The sequence below is a fragment of the Poromitra crassiceps genome (genome assembly GCF_964638095.1).
Source record: "Poromitra crassiceps genome assembly, chromosome: 12".
Classification (NCBI taxonomy): Eukaryota; Metazoa; Chordata; class Actinopteri; order Beryciformes; family Melamphaidae; genus Poromitra; species Poromitra crassiceps.
This window is the reverse complement of record NC_139632.1, coordinates 24,514,755-24,537,793: the sequence shown is the minus strand read 5'-3', so window position 1 is coordinate 24,537,793 and position 23,039 is coordinate 24,514,755. Positions and strand designations below refer to the sequence as shown.

The 23,039-nt window shown below is 43.5% G+C and overlaps 2 protein-coding genes across 3 annotated transcripts in view; one reads left to right on the top strand and one right to left on the bottom strand.

Annotated features, from left to right (window-relative positions):
• The window catches only part of rab6ba (RAB6B, member RAS oncogene family a), a gene marked incomplete at both ends in the record, with an annotated part of 70,280 nt that extends 53,256 nt beyond the window's left edge, over positions 1–17,024 (top strand). The window contains 3 exons of one of the 2 annotated variants that reach the window (XM_083647152.1): positions 4,897–4,990; positions 8,110–8,176; positions 16,960–17,024. In XM_083647152.1, coding sequence (XP_083503278.1) covers positions 4,897–4,990; positions 8,110–8,176; positions 16,960–17,024 — 226 coding nt within the window. The remainder of the gene's footprint in view (positions 1–4,896; positions 4,991–8,109; positions 8,177–16,959) is intronic. The other variant, XM_083647153.1, reaches the window with a different exon arrangement.
• A 4,414-nt stretch (positions 17,025–21,438) lies between these two features.
• The window catches only part of LOC310786427 (uncharacterized protein), a 2,892-nt gene continuing 1,291 nt past the window's right edge, over positions 21,439–23,039 (bottom strand). Inside the window, exons 3-4 of the mRNA XM_083647634.1 lie at positions 22,351–22,455; positions 21,439–22,112 (exon numbers count right to left, since the gene is read on the bottom strand). Of these exons, the coding sequence (XP_083503760.1) occupies positions 22,067–22,112; positions 22,351–22,455 (151 nt within the window). The 3' untranslated portion in view covers positions 21,439–22,066. The remainder of the gene's footprint in view (positions 22,113–22,350; positions 22,456–23,039) is intronic.

Sequence of the window (23,039 nt, the reverse complement as noted above, 5' to 3'; positions counted from 1 at the left end):
GATTATGGAACTTCCTGGTTTATCATCAATGTTCTTGTGATATAATCTATATATATAGATAATATGTCTGAATGTATTACTCTCTCAATAGATGTTGTGTGTGTAGTTTTGTAGATGTCAGAATTCCGTTCTTACAGAGATGGGATCTGAAAGGAATGCAGTGCTTATTTTGCAGTGGAGTTGAGCTGTTTGGCAAAATGAGTCTGTTTTGATGGCAGTGTTTTCGACTGTTTTGAGAGTATGGACCTTAGTTTGAAGAAATTAGTCAAATCAATTGAGAAAAACTGTTAATCTGTCCCTGGGAGTAACCACGCATAAAATCTACACACACTAATTTCATTGCAATTGTCAACATTATTTCCCTGTACAGTAACAATAACATTTACAGCACTATTAACATGGCAGTGTTGAGAACAAATTCCCATTGGTATGCTTGTGTCTTAGACCCATCAAGTAGCTGATTGCAAGGAAGGCAGCAAACGTGCTGCTGATGGCAGTTTCCACAATGTTTCTGATTGGATCAGTCAATAAAAGTTCATGGCTGCATAACAGCAGAACAAGCTGTGGTTTCAGGCTGCATGGGGACTGCAGGGGTGATAAGACTACAAACATGGCTGCCATAACAGCAGAACAAACTGTGGTTTCAGGCTGCATGGGGACTGCAGGGGTGATAAGACTACAAAAATGACATGGTGCTGAGCCAAGCAAATAGTGTATATGCCTGTACTTACTTAATGCGTTGGTAATAAATAGTACCATCAGTTTGTCCACAATGTATTTAAAAAACATCCCTCATCTCCTACAATCTAAGACAGACTGAATAAAGTACAGTTGGCTACTCAATAGCCTAAAATATAGGATATAGGTTTTGTTTTTTTACATTCTGCTATACGAGCCTTCGTACTAATGGATTAGGTTGGCCAGGTGAAATTATTTTGAAAATGTGGGTCTCCAGATAAACAGTAGCTGAAAACTAGTGTGCCTCTTCCTTCCCTATGTCTGCACAATTTCTCTTGAGTACAATTCAGTTCAGTTTTAGTAGGTCTGGAGGGAGGTAAGTGTTCCTTGATAAAGAAGTCACATTGCATAAACATCACCTCAACTGCCACTCAGCACTATGGTTGCTCTAATTTCCCTCTTAGTAGTTAAGAACTTATTATGTTTACAGTGTATGTGAGCGTGACAGGTTTTTGCTTAAATTACTGCAGAGAAATCTAAACAGCCTTTTTCTGCTGCTGAAATTACCCCACCACATTTCTCTACTGTGGTTCCTGTCACCGTTTGTCTTCACCCACACTGGAGGAACAGTATTTGAATCATTCCGAATCATAAAAAATGAAATGAAATGGAATTATGGTTAATTATAGTGACACTCAGCAAATGTGGTTGGGGATGCCATTGAGCAGTTCTACACATACAAGATGGTGAAAATAATGTTCAGCATCATCTTGTGTGCAAAGTGTTATTACGGTGTGTGTGTCTGCACGATAGCCTCAGTGATGCTTCAGGACTCGGAGGGAAGTTCAGTGGTTAAATGGGACTGAAAACAATCACACATACATGAAAATGATTCAACTACGGGTTCCAGCATTTGCATTTCAGTGCCTGTATGCAAATGTTGTGTTGTGTTGTGTTGTGTTGTGTTGTGTTGCGTGATGAAATGACTTGCCACATGGTCTGACTTTAACATGAATAATCTTAGACATAAAAAGGTGAGGCTGTGGGTCTTCATGGTAGAAAGTAATCAAACTTCTGAATATGAGTGGATATAACTCTAAAGCAGAGGTTTATATCTGGCTTGGATGCAGTGCATTTTTCAGTCTCGGTGGCAAACAGTGTGGAATCTATTTATATACGTAGATGGCTGTGTGTAGCTGGAACCTGCAAAAGGAAATCCTAGATGAGATGGTGATGCAGTTTTCTACTAATATACACCATATATATATATATATATATATATGTGTGTGTATATATTTTTTGCATTTTCATATATACATAATATATATATATATCTCCAATAATACTGACACCTTTCACTCTCCCTTAGCAAGTTTTTGAGGGAACATAGATGCACATGTCTTGCAGGATTATTATGTGTTCAGGAGGAGCTCCACGAGCCAGACTTTGTGTGTTCATTTGACTGCCCTGCATACGGGAAATACATCTGCCCCTGTTCTCCAGGCAGTACAGTAGAAGCCGAACAGGCATCAACCAGCTGGAGGCTGCTCAGTGATTGTCTAACTGTAGTGGCTATTGTTTGTGGCTTTGTACTTTGCTCAGCAATTCTCCTAGTTACAACAACACTGTGCCCACCACAGCACTTCAGTGTTAACAGGTGGAGTTTGTAAAGTCACCGTAGTTTCATTCACTCCAATCATGCATCCCCCCACACCTCCTCTCCACCCGAGCATATATGCCAATAATAGCTCAGGTAAAATATCCTGAAAATGTAAAGTAAAAATCATCCCTTCGTGTCACAGGTCACCAGTGCCAGTGCTACCATGAGTAGGCCTCATTTCATTCTCGACAGAAAGGTTGAGCACCACTGGCCTACTGAAGTTGATCTTAAATGAAATCAAGTAGAATGAGTGCCGACACTTATGCCTAGTGTTTACACAAATGTATAACATGGTCATATTTTTGTTCCTCGACATTTTCATTTTCAGAATGTAAGAGGGTCCTGTTCTCAAAATAGGATCAGGCTCGTGTCCAACTGAACCAGACCCGCTACAACAACAATATAACCAACTGAGCAAAAAGGTTGTCACTTAGGAAGGTATGAAAATAGGGAGTGGACTCACCTAGCGTGCCGCTCGGCCAAACAGCAGGTCGGGCTGTGCAGATAGCGTCATTTGGCCAGCTCAAGCTGAGGTAGGGAGGCTAGTCAGGATTAGCCTCCGTGTATTGGCTTTGATGCTGAACAAAAATATCTCAAAACAGGGGGATTAAGAGAAACTGGGAATCCGGTCCGACAGAGAGAATATGGCTTCCGTGATCACACTGGCAGAGAGAGGGGGTGTGCACCTGAGATGCCACATCATATAAATGATCTCTAAGCCACTCCCACTTCCTGGAAGACAACGTTTTGCTACGTCATACCAATAATAATCAGGGATAACCACATGTAACGACCTGTGACGAGAAGAAAATCTGATCATCATCATGGTCCATGGATATATTGAGGTAGTAGCCTATTTCAATCACGAGAGACCAGTGGGTAAACTTTTACAAGCAAGCTTTATTCACAAATAGCATGGTGACTCATTTTGGCGCAATGTCTCCGTGGTAATATGACACTCCTCTTGTGGTGAGAGAGGAGGGCATCTGCTCAGTCTAGAATAGAGAATCCCCCCCTGTAGGGAAATCTCCAGGAGTCAAGACGTTGGTGGTGGACTGGGGAGATGGGTGGGGCGAAACACGCTCCAGAGAAGACGATCAGCCCAAGGTACAGCCAGCCACTGAGGTGAACGATCAGGAAGAGAATGATAACGTGCTGACCATGGCTATATGTACTGCCACGTCATAGGCTCAGCAGCGACGTCATAACAGACGTCATATTGACAGATGACAGGGGCTGATTGGCTATTGAGGATGGGCTGATGAATCAGGAGACACTTCATAACAGACGTCACACTTGACATGTTGAGAGCTGATTGCCTATTGAGGAGGGTGATATGAGGTAACGTGACAGGGTCTCCATTTCTTGAAACTCGGGTCGCGACCCCATATAATGTCTACAAAGGCTACCTCTCAATCTTATGCCGACTGTGTTTATGATTGATTTACTGTTATGATCGGGGATGGTAATGGTATAGCTGCCTTAGTTTGATCTCCTGTTGAAGAGATGTAAAAGTGCTACTAGGGTCAGGTCAGAACTGCTCTGAGCCTCCAAACGCTCTGCTAGTCTGCATGAATGTTGCCAGGAAAGGGACATATTGTGTATCCATTATACAACTTTCTTGCCAACCGCCTGTCTGATGATGAATAAGCCTCAGTGTTGTTTAAGTTGGAACTCACAGTCATGCATCCAGAAATAGCCACAGCCCTGGTGCAATTCTGTCAGGTGGTGTTATTATGTAAATATATCTCCCTCCAATGCAGTGCTTTTGTTCTTGCTGTGGAAACCTCTCCTATCTCACAAAGCCTGGATTTCTCTTTCTTCTGCACGGTTATGCCAGCAGCCTACGTCGAGGTATTTAAAGCAGAAGGGCGATCGCTTTACTCTAATGTTGCCGTGTTTGATGCTTTGGACAACAGGATACCTTGACTTAGATTTAGAGAATGAGTTCAAAGTAAGGAAGTGGTATTTGTGCGTTAGAAAAAGGGCTCAGATGTTCTTAGTGTTGAGAGGAACAAAGGGGCTGGATTGGTTACATCATGCTTTTCCCATAAGAGCAGTGGCAGGGTGATTGAAGACAGTCATGTTCACAGACTGGCTGGCTTGACGGGCTGCAGTCAGCAGGACAGCACTGATCTTGCTCTTCGTATTAATGGACACCTGACACAATCTGTGTTTCCAAGAACAGGCCGGGCATATTTGTGGCCAAACATTGACTGCCAAATTAATTAAACTGTCATGCAAATGGGGTGTTATTAATTTCTCACTGCACAATGCAATTAATCACTCTCATCAGCTAATTAAGTCTGGTGTATCCTTGCTAGCCTAAAAGAACGGGAGCTTTAGCTGCAAATAGTGTGGGGTTGGCTGTGATTCTTTGTAGCATATCGTTACACATTCACTTTACCAACTCTCCCTTTTCAGTCAAATGTTCAGATGACTAAATCAAGCTCTGATTTGCCCGCACGCCAGAATGTAATCTGATCTGAATGTAATCTGATCTGTGGCGTGTTGTGATTCAGTGGTTTGATGATGAATTCATGCCTGTGTGTTCTCAGGCAAATCACAATTGAAGAAGGGGAGCAGCGGGCTAAGGAGCTGAGTGTCATGTTCATTGAGACCAGCGCCAAGACGGGATACAACGTCAAACAGGTGAGTGACTTCTCAGCAGAGGGAGTTGGCTTTGGCCAGTGGGTTACCTGAGATACAGGATCACAAACCATTCTGTCCCCTGTACTCTGCTGACAGAGACAACCATGGAAATATATCCGGAGATTATGAATGCGGTCATATTTTATGTCGTCATGGTGACATTTTGTCTGTGTGTTGTTGACACTTTTGTTGTGAACACAATAACTCTAACCCTAACAATACATGATAGAAACATCATACTACCACCACTGGTTCCCTCTGTAGAATAGATGATCTCATTAAGTTTTGAGAGAACCTTGCTGCAGAAATTTGCATATTAATGAAGAAAAACTGGATTTCTGGAAACTATTATAACTCCATAATGCTTTAAGATACCCAGTTCATATTTATACCAACCATGTTATGCGAGGACAAGTATGTTGACATAAAAATAAGCTAATTATTTCCATTAATTAGCTTAATTCATGGCCTCATTAGCATAACTGATTGTTTAATATATCATGGTAATTACGGTGGTTACTGTGCCAGCTCAAGTGCCTCTTGTTGTACAATGTTAAAGTTGATTTTTTTATTATCCATCAGTGTTTCACCAGGCAAGCTGTCTTCATCACCCTCATCTGAATCAAGAACACTAATGGAGCTGTAATGCCAGCACCAGTCCAGCAATACAATCAATTATTCATGCATTTATTAATTCCTTTAGTGGTATATTTTATGTCTATCCACCTTATTTTTGAATGCCCCACTGTAAAAAAGAATCGTGGGTACAAGGTCCGGTTTAACGTGACTCATTGTTGCCGCTTGCCATTTCCTTTGTTATACTCTGGCTGCAGACCCGAATTATAAACCGGAAGCTGGAGTCCGTTATAAAAGTTATAAATATAGTCACGTTATAAACAACTAACCAACGCTGGAGGTCCGTATGGAAACTCGAAATGTGTGTTACTCGAAATGGTTAAAAGTTAAATCAATTTGGTGGCGTTTTACTGCCATGTAACATAGCTAGCTAGCCGCTAACATTAGCCACAGTTAGTAGCCGACTACCCACAATGCATTACGTTATCCCAGCACCCGAACGACACGGCTGTAGAGCAGAATGGCTCTGCTGTAAAAGGGTAAAATCCTCATAGACGTTTTTTTTGTCAGGGGCTGGGGGGTTATCTAAATTGGTTACACCGGAAATAGAACCCATACTTAACGTAAGGCAAAATGGCCGGCAAAAATAAGGTGGATAAGTTTAATTACCGGTAGTTACTCTAGTGTTTAGATTTGGTGCAGCTGGCGCTGCAGATACAATAAGAAGTGTTGCCTGGGTTAACAAAGGTCATCTTTGTTTAAGCAGAGTAACAGACCTTTGTTTGAAAACAACGACTGTCTGTTAACTTCATAATAAGTTGTGAGATGAAGGCACACCGTACGGAATAACCGCTACCAACAGCAGAGCTATATTGTGTCTGTCAATGAATGGTGCTGCTGGCAGGCCCATGGCCTCTCGCCCTGTAGCGCTGCGAACAGAGGAGCCTATTCTTCACCTTAAGGACTGTGAATACAAATAGGAAAATGCAAGGATGGAACAGAGTGGTGTGAAGCATAGAAAACAAAGATCTAATCTCGCCTCCAAAGGCTCCAGTGTTCACGCTGTTTGTCTGTGTCATCGCCACACGCTGAGATGCTGTGCGTGCTGAGGGGCTCATTTGACCTGTTAGACATTATTTTCACTGTCATTCATGAGGATTAATGGCTAACAGAGCAAACCCATATAACGTATTGACTTGCTTTGCTTATGGAGGATTTCTGTTGATACTGTAGTAGCAAATGTGATAAATGTTTTCCATTCAGACTTTGCAATAGAAAGAAGAAATAAGATGTTCCAAAAGATGTGTATGCAACTTTTGACGGTTATATATCATCTCGTGCCCTAACTACTTTAAATGATGGATCTTTTATATGAACGTTCTCAAAAACGGTTACAGACAACGATGGCACTCTTCCCTGCAAACTTGTAGACTTTATGAACAAAATCGAATGAAAAAAAGTCTGTAACTTGGCTGCGCACTTTAGTATCATGAGACAATTAGCTCAGGGATTACAAATGAGACTGTTGCTGAATTTTCATAGCTAATAATACTTAAATGATAATTTCAACCTAAGAGAATATGAATATGGCTGTGACATTTGTTCTCACCACTGAGCCTGCTGGGTGCTGGCTGCTCCTTATGACCTTCATGGATAAAACTGTACTAGCTAGAGCCAGTGATACATTAGGGACTACATGTAGCTAGACTAGAGCAATGTGCAATGGACTTCACTGTAATCAGATGGGCAGCATACATCAGAATCGCATGCTAACCATGCTTAACAGCTCTAGCAACTGCTGACCACTATGGCGGCTGTCTGACACATGCTAGCTTATTTTGAGCTGCAGCACCAATTGTTCTTCAGCAGTGGGGAGAATATTTAGCAGTACCAATATGTGATTGGTTTCTGATGGATAATGTTGCTGGAAATAGGCGGCCGGCCTTTCCTCGTTACCAGAGAATGTGTCCCGAGGGGAATAGAAAGTGAGATATGCCACTCACAGAAACTTCCTGGAATATCAGTTTGACCGGTGTATAAGCTGCATGGAACAGACGTGCTGTGATTGATTGGCATATAGCTTTATGACTGGCACTTGTAGTCGTTGCTTCCTCGCTCCTTAAGGGTAAACATTTTGACCCTCTTTGGAAATCTGGAATATCTTCAGTCTGTCCCATTGCTCCAACAACAACAAAAATCATTTAGACTTCACATTTCAAGCAGCAAAATAACTATGTAATGTTGAAGCAGCTTGCCACTTTCTTACAGTGTGGTATATTGGACTAATGTGATGCACCCAATGGGCTTAACACAAAGCAACTGATGTGATGGGAAAGGCTCTATACTGCTGGCCATCATCCAACACATCTGTGCGAGAAATCGGTGTTAAGAGTAAGACCACAGTACATGCAGGGAGCCTCCTGTCTGAGTGAGCGGATTGAGTCTCCAGGTGTGGATAGAGCATGAGTTTTCAATGTGAAGAGTGTATCCCTGTCTCTGCAGAGAAGTCACTGCATCCTCATTCTCTTTCTTTTTCTTTCCAGCTGTTTCGACGTGTGGCGGCGGCTCTTCCAGGGATGGAAAGTATGCAAGAAACGAGCAAAGAGGGGAGTATCCTTTGACCCACAGATACATTAGCATATTTTAAAAATTCCAGTTTGATAGTAAAAACAGTCCAAAGAATCTTTTTAAATAATAACACGGGAGGAAACTATCCTCCTGACCTCATTGCAGTCCTTGTGTGATCAGCTAACTCTCTGCTTTCTTCTACGTTCAAGGCCTTCCAGGAGTGAACTCTGTATACTGGTGTTGGATTTAAACACTATAGTTTTCAGCTACTTGTCCCATTGAATGAGCTTTGAGCACGACACTCCTGCTAACTGGGTTTCAGCACCACTGCCTGACAAGAGCAGGGTGAGGGGGTATAGCTAGCAGGCCATGCAGAGCAGGGTGAGGGGGTATAGCTTGCAGGCCATGCAGAGCAGGGTGAGGGGGTATAGCTGGCAGGCCATGCAGAGCAGGGTGAGGGGGTATAGCTTGCAGGCCATGCAGAGCAGGGTGAGGGGGTATAGCTAGCAGGCCATGCAGAGCAGGGTCAGGCGGTATAGCTAGCAGGCCATGCAGAGCAGGGTGAGGGGGTATAGCTAGCAGGCCATGCAGAGCATGGTGAGGGGGTATAGCTGGCAGGCCATGCAGAGCAGGGTGAGGGGGTATAGCTGGCAGGCCATGCAGAGCAGGGTGAGGGGGTATAGCTAGCAGGCCATGCAGAGCAGGGTCAGGGGGTATAGCTAGCAGGCCATGCAGAGCAGGGTGAGGGGGTATAGCTGGCAGGCCATGCAGAGCAGGGTGAGGGGGTATAGCTGGCAGGCCATGCAGAGCAGGGTGAGGGGGTATAGCTGGCAGGCCATGCAGAGCAGGGTCAGGGGGTATAGCTAGCAGGCCATGCAGAGCAGGATGAGGGGGTATAGCTAGCAGGCCATGCAGAGCAGGGTGAAGGGGTATAGCTGGCAGGCCATGCAGAGCAGGGTGAAGGGGTATAGCTGGCAGGCCATGCAGAGCAGGGTGAGGGGGTATAGCTGGCAGGCCATGCAGAGCAGGGTGAGGGGGTATAGCTGGCAGGCCATGCAGAGCAGGGTCAGGGGGTATAGCTAGCAGGCCAGGCAGAGCAGGGTCAGGGGGTATAGCTAGCAGGCCATGCAGAGCAGGGTGAGGGGGTATAGCTGGCAGGCCATGCAGAGCAGGGTGAGGGGGTATAGCTGGCAGGCCATGCAGAGCAGGGTGAGGGGGTATAGCTGGCAGGCCATGCAGAGCAGGGTCAGGGGGTATAGCTAGCAGGCCATGCAGAGCAGGGTGAGGGGGTATAGCTGGCAGGCCATGCAGAGCAGGGTGAGGGGGTATAGCTGGCAGGCCATGCAGAGCAGGGTCAGGGGGTATAGCTAGCAGGCCAGGCAGAGCAGGGTCAGGGGGTATAGCTAGCAGGCCATGCAGAGCAGGGTGAGGGGGTATAGCTAGCAGGCCATGCAGAGCAGGGTCAGGGGGTATAGCTGGCAGGCCATGCAGAGCAGGGTGAGGGGGTATAGCTGGCAGGCCATGCAGAGCAGGGTGAGGGGGTATAGCTGGCAGGCCATGCAGAACAGGGTCAGGGGGTATAGCTAGCAGGCCATGCAGTTCTGTCTGTGGTGGATCGGCAGGCCTTGGCTGGCTAATTGAATGCAGTGACAGGAGTGACAGACACCTCTGCTGCCAATTCACAGCCTCACCTGTGGAAGCTTTATCGAGGAGTTGCTGCTTTGGCTTTCTTCTGGTATTCATTCTCATAAAGGAGTGGTTCCCAACTGGTGGGTCGGGTCGTGGGGCCATTTTGAGTGGGTCGTGGATGTTTGGATGAATTTTTTTTTCTTTCTAAACCTAGAAGATGTCCACGGCTGACATGACTGTCTTTCAGAGGCTATAGCGGGCTGAATTATAGCTAGAGTAATGATTATGGCATCATATGAAACTATAAGGCATCCATTGGTACCAACCATTTCTTGCTAGCTTGTCAGGAACGGGGCTAAATAACGCTCCAAATTTAGGCGAGGCCATTTTCAAAGTGGTCCAAATCTGAAATTTGAGTCGCGACTTAATATGACTAAGCAAAAATATGGGTTGTGAGGCTAGATCATGCCTTAACACATTTCTCCTTTGCTCAGACAGCAGTATTCACAATTGCAAAACAATGCAAATTACAATAACTCACAACTGTTGAGAGCAACTTAGATTTTTCCTCTGTTACAAACTATAAACACACACACACACACACACACACACACACACACACACACACACACACACACACACACACACCCACAGTCAAATATACTTGCTGTGATAACTACATTAATCTAGGCAGTGTCTTTGGAATAAATTCAGTATCTTTCCTTACAACAAAGAGACACCCTTTATTTGTCAGTTTTTATAATTTTGGTGACAAAGGAGATGAATCCAGCAGACTAGACTTTTGCAGATGTTCTTATTGTCATTTTGTGTGAAATAGTCCACTGTTGGATTTTCGTCAGCAGCTGAATAGGCTGTCTGGGCTCCCTTAAGCTTCTGGCATACTCTTCGCGCCCAGCCAAGCGCATAGGGCGCGCGGCGATTATGACGTCATCGCACGGGGCGTGTCGGGGGGCGAGGCCTGAGCGCAGCGCGGCGCGTCCATGGAGATTTTTCTATCAGCGCGTCGGGTTTTGCTGCCTGTGCCTGTGAGATCTCCGTGGTAGGCTATCAGCGGATATCTGCTGTGATTGAGTCCTCACCGTCGTAAAGTCACCTTTGAAGCATGACGTTCGATTATAGCGAACTAGTTGTGTGGCTTAGCCTTCCCAAATGTTGAGGGTCGTTTTTTATAATTTAATACATAGAATTGGGAACGTTACATTCAATTTCATTCAGACTGCCTGGAGGAGCGAGCTGAGCACTGAGTATGTTCTGTTTTGGCCTGCGCAGAGTGCGTGCGCCCTCCTCGGAGCCCCGCCTCCAGCGCGTGCGCGAAGAGTATGCCAGAAGCTTTATTGTCTTGCATTGATTTTTATATCTGTAAAATGTATCAGGCATGGGTAGCAAAGAGGCAGTGAATGTGTGGTTAGCACCTCTCTCAGAACTATGAACACTTATTTTTCTAAGTCGGATAAGAAAAGATTTTCTCATGGATTCTGTGGAACAAAACACCATACTCTCTTACTTTAAACAATTCATTCAGAACTTTTTCACAAATCCTTAAGTCAGCTACATTAAAGAGGCATTTCACACATAATACATCTCCGCTCTTCTTTGCTATGGTTTTTAGCTTGTTTGATATCTGACTGTGTTTTGATTTGAGCTGCTAGAAATCTATATTTACCGTAATGAAAAGGCTTACTTTAAATTAGATTTTGCAACCATATCCCTCTGTGAGGTTTGGTTTGGTTTTCTCATTTCCAGAATTTTCCTGAGCTGTATTTAACACTCCATGGTTATGTAAACCAGTGGTTCTCAACCTTTTTCCTGTCAAAGACCCCTAAACTGACACAAATGAGACCACGGTGAGACCCCCATTCCCGGGGTCCCCCATGTGATAAGATTTGAGCTGTTAGATGTTTTATTACAGAAAGTGTATGAACCCCATGACCAAAATAGTCATACATTCTGTCATTATGGATGGAATTATAATGAAAATAAATTATCCCCCTTTTTGTTGGGGAACCCCTGGAGCCCCCTCAAGGACCCTTGGAGGTCCCCGGACCCCACTTTGAGAACCACTGATCTAAAGACATTGGACACTGGACACATTTTCACTCAACTCGGGAAAAATGAAGGCTACTGCTTTATTTTGTAGGCGCTACGGATTTACTGTAAGTCAACTGTGCTTAATGTAGTTAGTGATGACTCCTCTGACAGGACCAGTCTTTCATAGTCCCCTCAGCACACAGTGTAGGATGCCATCTCTATGGTAACTGTGGGTGATTTATGAAATTGTCTTTGATTGTCATTATTCCTTCCCACTGAAGCTGTCTGACAAGGTGTCCTAATCTACTGCAGCTACTTCACCATTTTCAAAGCACAAAGCAGATGTTGACCTTGGTGTATTTTGGGAATGCCTACATCTAGTCTTCCCTGTGCTCTGCTGATTATAGCCCACCAATCATGGTTTACTGCGACTTGTCCAGCCTTTGCTAAGTGCACGGCCTCAATAATAAACTCAATAATCCGACAGCCCTCTGAGCTGTTCAGAGCAGCCTTTTGCCGTTTTTGCGGTCGGCCATTTTCCCTTGTCACAGTGCATAACCCGCGCTCAGCCAATTAGCTTTATCCCTCTTCCTGCTTTCTATCCATGTTTTAATGAGGTGTAATTGGACATGGGAGTGAGCTGTGTGAGGTAGAGGGAAAGGATGAGGATGTAGTTAAGGTTTATGGCGGATTGTCAGGGTGATGGACGGCAGGGGATGACAGTTCCTCGGGATCTCTGTGCCTCTGCCGACATCGGCAGCTCCTCTGTTGTTATTGCATTCTGAACAGTATCGATCGGGAGAGGGGCGAAGTCTCGAGCTCCAGTCCAGTCCAGGCTACACACACACACACCCCCACACACACACACACACACCAGTGTACAGCCTCAGAGGGCCTGCAAGAAAAAATAGCTTATCATTCACCTGTAATTTATATCAAGCATGCTGTCTCCTCACTATGGTTTCTCTGCTGTTTATGTTGATGATGAATCCCTCCCCCTCAGTGATGCGGTTTGGGCTAGAGGTGGAAAATTCAATAGATATTGAAACAATATTCTCAGTTTGCGCTCTGTTCCTTGTAAATGCCTGTTTCAAATTGGGGATGGGTGGGTCACACTGATTTATGGTGGATGTCAAGGCATGTGGGCCACAGTCTCTGTTGTTTTTCTCTACAGCAATTTCCTACCTAGTCACTGACTGCCTATTATCTCCACTGCAGTTCTGCAGATAGGGAGAGTAAAGAGGGTGCTATAGTCTCAGATCAAGTGCTCATCATTTTGATAAGAGATCATCAAAAAGGAAAAGAAAAGAAAAGAAAAACACCACATGGGGCTCATATTTATTCCTGCTCAGAAGAAAGCACCAGGTAGGGGATAGGGTATGCTACTACTTAATTGTGTTTACAAATTAATACAATATTTCCCCCCTCTGGGTTTGGTCATATGATTTCTGGGTATTGAAGTTAAAAACGGCTCGTCTCATTGTCATTTGGAGCCGCCAACGTGCAAAGATGCCTACTGCAGTGTTAAGCCGAACAGCTATTGCAGGCTTTTAACCTTAGAAACTACTTCGGCACGCCCCTACAATGTGAAAAGAATGTCATTTTCCCCCAAGTACTCCCACTGGTGGTGGTGGCAGAAAGTATTGGTGATTAATCTCATTGTCCAGGGGGTCCCATACACATGCAGCAATCAGGCGCCAGGAAATGTCTAACACTGAGGCTGCTCATTTGGTTTGGTAATGTTGGTGATCCTTCCTATGGGAATGCTCAACCATATGTAGCATTTAAAGACCGCCCTTCAAATGACTCCCACAAGGCATGCCAGCATAAAGGGGGAAAAACATGTACAGTGTACACACACACACACACACACATGCACGCACAAACACACACACTCTATCTTTCCCTCTCACTCTTCAACTGCAGCATTTGACAGTTTGCACCAGTGACAGAACCCCATTGTAGGATGGGCATTTGCAAAACCACAGGGGGGCAGTGTTTCCAGTCTAACGTAGCCAACATTCATTATGTGGGCCACAGTATTTGTACGTTCATAATTTGGCCAGAAAAATGAGTAAGTCCCTTATTGCATTCACTACCTATAGATATGGAAGCATTTTGCAAGCACTCAATCATGAAAACACATGTCATCTTGCAGAGGAGGCGTGCACCTCATTCTCATCTCAGTGTTAGGTAAACAAAGGGCAAATGAATAATCAGATGGGTGTGAATAAGGCCTTATGTGCATCATAAATGAAGAACTGCAAAATCACTTGAGCTTTGACAGCAACAACTCATTGTCTCACCAGTGTGCATCAGCTTAGTTACACAGCAATTCCAGTGATTTCAGCCAACATCCATTGTCACTTTGATATGAACCTGCTAATGCTAGAGGAGGTGATTCCTCTTCAGTTGAAGAACTTGTGTATGTCCATGGTATCAGATAAGCTAAGGTAGAATATTTACTCCTACTTGGCAAGTTAGCATTCACCGCCCCCCTTCTCAGCAGCCGCTCTCGCTCCAGATGGGTTGTCCATCTCTGAAATGTCCATGACTGTCAATAAATTAATTTAACTGAAACTAGACAGTACCATTTTAACAATTTGAACTGTTGATGCCTTATCTCTGTTTCCTTGTCGCAATAGATCCATAGGAAATAGCATCATCCAGTGGCGTTAAGGCCATACTACAGGCTCCCATTAAAAAAACATGGCTTTGACTCTTCTGCTAATGCTATGGAAAAATAAGAGACGACCTCACTTTCACCTTCAATTTTCTATTACAAAACACTTGTTTATGTATATGGTCCATTCAGGTGCATTTGATGTAATTTAATACAACCATGTAGCCTACAGTAGATTTGCTACAGAGATGGGAAGTATAAATACTTTGTTACTGTAGCCTACTTAAGTAGGATTTTCAGGTATCTGTACTTTGCTGAGTATTTTTCTGATAACTTTTACTTTTACTCCCTACATTTTAACACAAATATCTGTACTTTCTACTCCTTACATTTTCGAAACAGGCTACTTATTTTTAACCTTGCTTGCAAGATGGATAACCTCGCGAGATCAAAAGAGATTCTCTCGATGTAGTGATACGTATGTGGAGCTATACCGTCCATCTGGCAGCGTCAGGTTAACTTACTTTAGCCTGATGATGTAACGTAGTCTGCCTCTCGTATCTCGTGCTCTCCCAGCCTTTTTTGTGGAAAAACCATATCACACAAATTATTAATCAAAGAAGAGTGTATACATCTTAAAACATGTTTGGAGGGGATCTGCTAGTCTTCAAATCCTACCACTATACAGGCATGTCTGTCCGGAGTTGCAAGATGCGCCGTTGCTCCGATCGCCTCCAAAATTTGCCAAAACACTTTTCAGAGGTCTGGCATGAATTTTGTGCAGGGAAAAAACAAAAGCTGCTAATGCGCACACGGTGGGGGGGAGGGCACTACAACATTTTGCCTTCACACTCATAGACATTGTGACATAAATTACTTCTTCTAATGGCTTTCCGGCAGACTGGATGCCTTGTGGCACATTGTTGCCTCTCACAGAATATTACACAAATTCAGACTCGGGGGAACACCCCCTCCTCGCTCTCCTATTCGACCCTCTGTCTTCCCGGACCTCTCGGTCCTCCTGCCAGCACGCCGACCTCCCTCTCTGCTCGACGGCCATCATCCGGTCATAAATCACTAGATGTATCACTGATGATGTCACAGACGAAGTCAGTGAGGTCATCGGTGATGTGACTCAAACAAATTATCCCTTCATAAAGCCTTCCGTTTGACTCGTACACATAGTCGGTGATGTACTCTGACAGACCTGAAGGAATGGGTGCTCGAGCAGCGCATGGTGACTCGCTCCATGATGCCGCCTATGCAGGAGACCTGGACAAACTGAGGACCCTGCTGCAGAAAGACTGCTTCAGAAGGCTGATCAATGAGCGGTGTTGTTCGTGGTGGTACACCTGTGGAACTGGGAACACCCCTCTGGGGCACGCTGCCAGTCTGGGTCACGCTGCCTGTGTGGCCTACCTGATTACCCAAGGAGCCCAGGTAGACCCAGTTGATCACATGGGCTCCACCTCCAGTCCATGCCTCTCTTGGCCGTGGCCGATGGTCACCTGGACTGCATCTGGATCCTCCTGGAAGCCGGGGCCGACCCCAACAGAGGTGGACGCTGCCAATACACCCCGGTCTACATCGCTGCCCAGGATGGAAGGCTGGACATACTGCAAGAACTCATCAGGTTCCATGCCGCAGTTGACAAGGACAGCGTTTCTCCTCTCTGCATCAGTGGGTGCCGCAACCACCTGGACTGCTTCTGCCTGCTGCTCCACGCCGCATCTGTTCTGACCCGTTACGCGGCTTCTCTCCTGCTGGACACGGTGCTGTGGCTCTGGCATGACGTGGCCTTCGTCCAGCTGCTCCTGGACCACGGCGCCGACCTGGCCCTGGTGACCTGGGAGCAGGCACAGCTGGAGGAGAGGACAGATCCCGAGGCTCTCAGGGTCTTTCTGGAGGCCAAAACATGTCCTCGCAGTCTGGCCCATGTGTGTCGGATCCTGATCCACCAATCGCTGGGCATACATCGCCTGAACCAAGTCCACTCTCTACCACTAACACAAGTGATGAAGAACTTGAGAGACTTTGTGCTCTACCAAAACTGACTTGAAAACTGACTTTTTATTTATTTCCTAGATTGAGTTATTCAGTGACTGTTTCAAACAAATCCAGGACCAGAGATTAAATACCATCAGCATACACCACCTGTAGCCAATCCTACTACTATAATTGTAGAGCTGTGTGTCCATGCGTGCTCGGTTCATCGTCTCCAGAGTCCCCACCCTAGAATCAAAAAATTCTAGTTATCTTAATATGAAGTGAGGTTCAGTTAGCTTTGCACAGAAACAGCCGTTAGAATTACTTTTTACTTTTATACTTAATTACATTTCAGAGCCTGTCATTTTTTACTTTTACTTGAGTAAACAAGTTGAATCAGTACTTATACTTTAACCAGTCTTTTTTTACACAAGTAACTACTTATACTTCAGTAAAGAATGTGTCTATTTTTCCCATCTCTGATTTGCTAATGTTCATTACTGTTGGTTTCAAATGCTTCCTTAACGCTCTTCTCCAGTGATTGACATCAAGTTGGACAAACCACAAGAGCCCCCGACTACTGAAGGCGGCTGCTCCTGTTAATGCTCGGTACCATATTGGAAAACATGATTTACACCACATGCTTGTATGTTGCTTCCTTCCTGTTGGTTAACCACCAGTTGTGTTTGCATGTTGGAATTTGGCCTCCTTACCTGATTATTGTTCATTGGTTGGAACTAGCAATATATGAATTTGGTTATAAAGTAGTGCAGCCTACTTTGTTAATGAAACTGCCAAAAAGTCTTAAAAATAGCAACAACAACAAAAAAGATGAGGTGAAAAAGGTCCCCAAGTTGCATAATGTGTATACTTCTGTTTAACTAGTAAGGTATGGATTCCGGTTTTCTTTTGTATTTTTGTAAATTCAGGGAAATCTCTCTGTAAAGTTTAGTTTAGTTTTTTGTTTTGTTTGTGTTTTCTTAAGAAGCAGACAACCATGTTCTATGTTTGAGAGCTTGAGGGATAACTGACATTTAGAGGTTACAGGACAAACTGATCAGTAACATCTGAGTATCTAATGCATGCATAGATTTTGAGCATAGGTACTGTTTACCAGTGTACACAAGTTTGAATTATGTAAAATGCTAACATTACACAGTGACTTAATGCACTCTCTGATAACGACTAGACAAAAGTCCGTTTATGAATACTGTTGAACTGGATTTGTATACTTGACTTTGGAAAATATCTTTTATTGTGCGTGTGTGCGTGTGTTTGTGCGTGTGCGCGCGCACGTGTGTGTGTGTGTGTATAAATGTATGCTTTCTGTATAGTCAACCGTAGGATGCAGTTATAGAGGGGCACTGCCAAGTCATTGTAGAAACCCATGTTCTTGCCACATTATTGACAGACTTTTGTCACCATTTAGGTCGTTTGCAGAATGCCATACTGTAGGCCCCGCCCCCCCACTCACATGTACCGGTATGTGACATCTGTTGTTGCATTGTGTGATATCTTAGTAGTTGTGATTACGATGGTCTGCATACAATATGTGAGCGGTGGACAGTTGGGCTCTGCCTGGTGAATCAAAGGCCTTGCCTTGCCTCATAGAGGAACATGCAGCGTTCCCTGTGTGCTGATCTGTATACTGGAATCAGACCTTGACATAGTTTGACGATCAGTGCACCTGTTCACCTGGTGATCTTGATGTTCATGGCTGCTCATTGCCGTTTCAGTCCTGTCAAACAAAGAAAAGACTAATTTGCACATGTCGACCTTTCAGGTTAATATGAAGTTAAGAAAAGCTTCATTGTAAATATCACATAATCACATAATTCAAAAGCTGTCACACAAACATGTGATGTGTCCCCACTAAGATGAGGTTTACTTTGCTGCTTGCGTTTAAATTGTTACTACTACTGAAGTAGGCATTATGCAATCCTGCAACGTTGTTTTAACTGAACCTGGTCTTATTCTTTTACAGCCAGGTATCTTAATGTGCTGGTGATAAGTTCAACCAGTGTTGAAAACGCCACTTTGATTCAAATTGTCTTTGAAGTGATATGTTACTGCACTTTTTAACATGTTTTAGAATTAGAGTGAAAATGTAAGTCTTACAAACATGGTAAACTCCATTACATTTGGAGTGCTGTCTTGAACGTTAGTGTAGAATAAAATGCGTATGAATTCTTCACACCTTTACAAAAGAGGAGCACTCTTGTGAATACTAGTGAACCTTTCTAACCCACGTAATGAGCCAAATACGAGGCTGAGTTGGATCCAGTGCCACAGGAGACCTTAGCTGGAACACACACTCTTTTGTGGGTTAGGGAATGACAGGTTGAATTGCAGATGCTGACTTATAGAACCCCTTGAGATGGAACAATTGATGTTATTTCATTGTTTTCTTCTTTGCTACTGGTTATTTATACAAATGCTGCTTGACAGCCGCTTGATGTTATGTGAGGAGACATCTGGAGATGACTTTTAAAAACGACTGCTTTAGCTTAACATCAGCAAGGCGGCAGTTGTCAGACAGCCTTGCTTGAAAGCCCCACTGAAATTCTCCAAACGGTGTGGGAACGGTGGAGAGATATGAGCAATCATGTTGAGATGCTAGATTAATTACAATTGTGAATTAAGTGTCATCTCATTTTCTGTGTGCCCACTAATGCCTGCTCATGCATACCAAAAATAAAGAGTAGGTGTATCTTTGTCTATCAGACCTCTGTGTTGCTGCCGCAGCTTTTTCTCATCGGTTTCTATTCTTATCCTGAAACAGGAATGTATTGCGCTCACTAATGACCATGGAGCCTTGTAAGGAGAGCACTTTTTGGGAAAGGGCATGGGTATTTATTTTTAATTGAGGACAAAATGATTGATCGGTTGCTATGTAAACTTGTTTGTATTTGTACTTATACTGGTTTGATTCCACTTATACGAGGATAGGATCCACCCTTGTTTCCCACAGGAATATGACCATTGTAACATTCCTAGAAATGGATCAATGTTTCAGTGATGCAGCAACAAATGTCTTTGCGTGTCGGCGTCTGCTTTGGAGGGTGGAGGCCATGGGGTCTGCTTTGGAGGGTGGGGGCCATGGGGTCTGCTTTGGAGGGTGGAGGCCATGGGGTCTGCTTTGGAGGGTGGGGGCCATGGCCTTTCCCTGAGGGTGCGTATCTTCTGTCACAGCTCTGTGTAGAAGACTTGATTGATTGATTCAGAGCTGGCTCTCCATTCACACTGTCCAGAGATCTAGCATGTCTCTCCAAATGATCAATAAAGATGTCTTATTACCAAAGTCATGCAGAGTTCCTTTTTTGTACCCTTCAACCAAAGGTGTGGAGCGATTGCTTCTCCTCAGTCATGAGTACAACAGAGCCATCAAACTAAGAATCAAACCTTTCTATTATTCTACGGACTTAAATCACTCCACCCATTGTGAAGTCTCACACCAATTTGAGTCTTTATTTTCCTGTTCTGGGTGGCTATGCTTCAAATAGAATAGCAATTTTGTTTATATATATATATACTGTATATATATGAAGAGTTCATTTGCAAAAACAGGTATCTCCATTTGGATTTTTTATCATTTAATTTTATATATTGATGTATTTATACTGTATAAATTAACTCTTCATATATATATATAAATATAAATGTGTAAGTGATTTTGGCCTGAAACCCTAAATAAATACCAAGAAGAATTATACTTGTTGGTTATTAATTAAAATGACACGGGCTATATAGACTATAAGGCGTGATCATTACTTGCATCTGTGGTTAATGTCTACATTCTGTGATACTGTTGGTTACGAATAATGAAGCAATAGCCATCTGTATCCTTGTTAGACATGTTGAGCCATGCATGCCCTGACAATTTCACTAAGCTGGTTTCTATTATGACATAACAAATATCCGTTAAAACTGGTGTTTCCACCAGTGCTTAAGAGTGAACGTGGGCTCTCTTGTTTCCAAGACATGCAGGGCTGATGATACTAGAGGGACTCCCTGAGCAACAAATCAACTGCACATCCATTTCTACATAAGCACAGTACTTCAGGCATTTATGTTTTCCACCAAGTACTCAAAACACACAGTACTTAGGCAAAGGAATGCACAAATGCTTGGAGTAATGGTTGACTTGTGCCGTTGTTTTGTTCCACCAAGGCTGCCCACCAAAGATCCTGTTTTGTGGTGCCTGAGCTGGTAATTGCCTCACTTCAGTCTGACCTACCTCAGGGAGTTGTCCCCTCGTCTGCTCCACCCGTGATTTGCACTACCAGGTCACTATCTTGGAATTCAGTAAATAGATTGTGAAATCAAGTGGTACCATACCATTCTCACAACCCTTTGTTTTTCATGTGGCTTTGACAGGCAGTAGCCTATTGCTGATGCCAGTTCATTCCCAAGTCGGATGTTGCTTAAACAAATGGTATTAAAAGGCAGAGTCACACACCATGTATCGAACTATGACTCTTGAGTGTATCATGCTGTGTATTTCACAGGCACACAGTTAGTCACCAAACCAGCATGACAAGAAACCGCTTTCTTGCTTCATTCTGCACAACTGTAAATAACTGACAAAACAGCAATGCCCTTAATACTACTGATTGTAGCCAAACAACAATGCCTCTAACAGTGAGTGACCTGGATTTAAGATTGATTCTACTCTACATTTAAGCCTCTTTTCCTCTCAGAATGGTAAGCACAACCAGGACAGCATATGTGCATATTCATTGCTTGTGGCCGTGAGTGAGAATGGGTGTATATTTTTGAACTGATCTGTGCGCATATGGTAACACAAAAGGGACAAAGGCTATTTCCATGAAAGTGATGATCTGATACCCGTATTCTAAAATCTTCTAACATGGAATACTTGCCAGATGCTCGATGAATTGAGTTCATAATCCACTTTCGTGGATGGACGAGTCTTTTGTGGCACGTTATTGTTCTTTATCATGCAGTAATATTCACCACATTATACTGTTCTTTATCATGCAGTAATATTCACCACATTATACTGTTCAGAAATCTCCCACTGCCGTCACGTTTATTTTCAGCCACATTAATACTTAATGTGTCATGAATGATGTACAGAGGAAAGTAGAAAATTGTCTTGACTTTCCTGATGCTGAGTTTTTAGCTTACACTTCTTTCAGGTGACACTGTTGCTTACAGATTTTCAAACCCACATAGTATGACCTTTAGGGTGCTGAGCATTAGCAGGGGGGGCGCGTACTCTTAAAAATAATTTTATTAAAAAAATCAGCTAGTCAAGTTACCATAAATAAAAAAATAAATTAAATAGTTTGTGTTCAGCCGAGGATGTGGAAGGAGTGTCCTCAGGAGGCCATCTGTTACCAGGGGGTCTCATAATGGGACGTTGGGCCCATTGGGACAGCTGAACCAAATCCCATAGCACCAGCTGGGGGAATTAAGCCTAGAATAAATAATGTGGACATGGGGCAATGTCTTGTCAGGAACACATACTGTAGATAAAAGCTTGCATTTAACGTTCCAGGGTTTTTTGAGGTCGGGTAAGGTCTTCTAACTTCTACCACGCTCAAATAAGGTTGTGTGTATCCTGAGGAGAATTATGGCTTGGCACAGAACCGTTGATAAATCTATTGTCCTTAAACATCTTACAAGGTCTCTTCGGTTGAAAGCCTGCGCCAGGATCTCATCTCCCTTTTCAAAAAAGACAGAAACAGGAAAAGTATTGGTCCACATAACAAAATGTACTATTTTGTATTTCCTCATATGTGATAACCCATGGCATATGAATCAATTTAATTACATTAGACATTAGCTTTTAAACCACTTTTTCACATGTGAAAAGTTATATAATGTCCAGATGGAGAAATGACATGCACATAAACATCAGGATTTTTTTTTTTTTTTTTTTTTTTACAAATTCAGAACTTACACATTGCAACCAGGCACAATCCTCTCTTGGTGCTTCTTTTTTAGACTGAACTTCTTGAACAATGCTGGAAACTTGAGCTTTGTTCTGGAGTAACCGGAAGAAAGGCTGAAAAGTAAGGACAAGTTGGTGTTACAGTATATTACTTTAAGAGTGCAGACAGGTGTAGCAGGACAGTGCCATAGACCCATTTCACAGCAACCGTTTTCAGGTGGTAAAGCAGGAAATTAAGCAGGTGTAACCAATACCATTAGTGATGGTTCCATTCCATTTAGGTGTTCCAGTGCCAGGGCCCTCATTAATGTTATTGGTTACACCTGCTTTACTTCCTGCTTTTCCACCTCAAAATGGTTGCTGTGAAAAGGGCGATAGAACTAGTGAGGCAGTGTGTGGACAGGTGCATTGATTAACACTGCTGGGTCAAAGGCTCAGTATGTTGGGAGCTTTTTAGATGCAGGTTCCAACACTTCTAAAACTATACTGTTTTCAATATTTTTCTTTATTCAAGGGAAACACTATTCCATTTAAGCACTATATGTCATCATCTCCTTGTGTAAACAGAATCATAAAACAATGGACGTTTTTGAGTGCAGATGTCCATAAATGAGAGGTAAATTTGCCGCATCCAACATATTTTTCACTACCCAGTGCTAACTGTATACGTTTTTGAACGTGTGTGTGTGTGTGTGTGT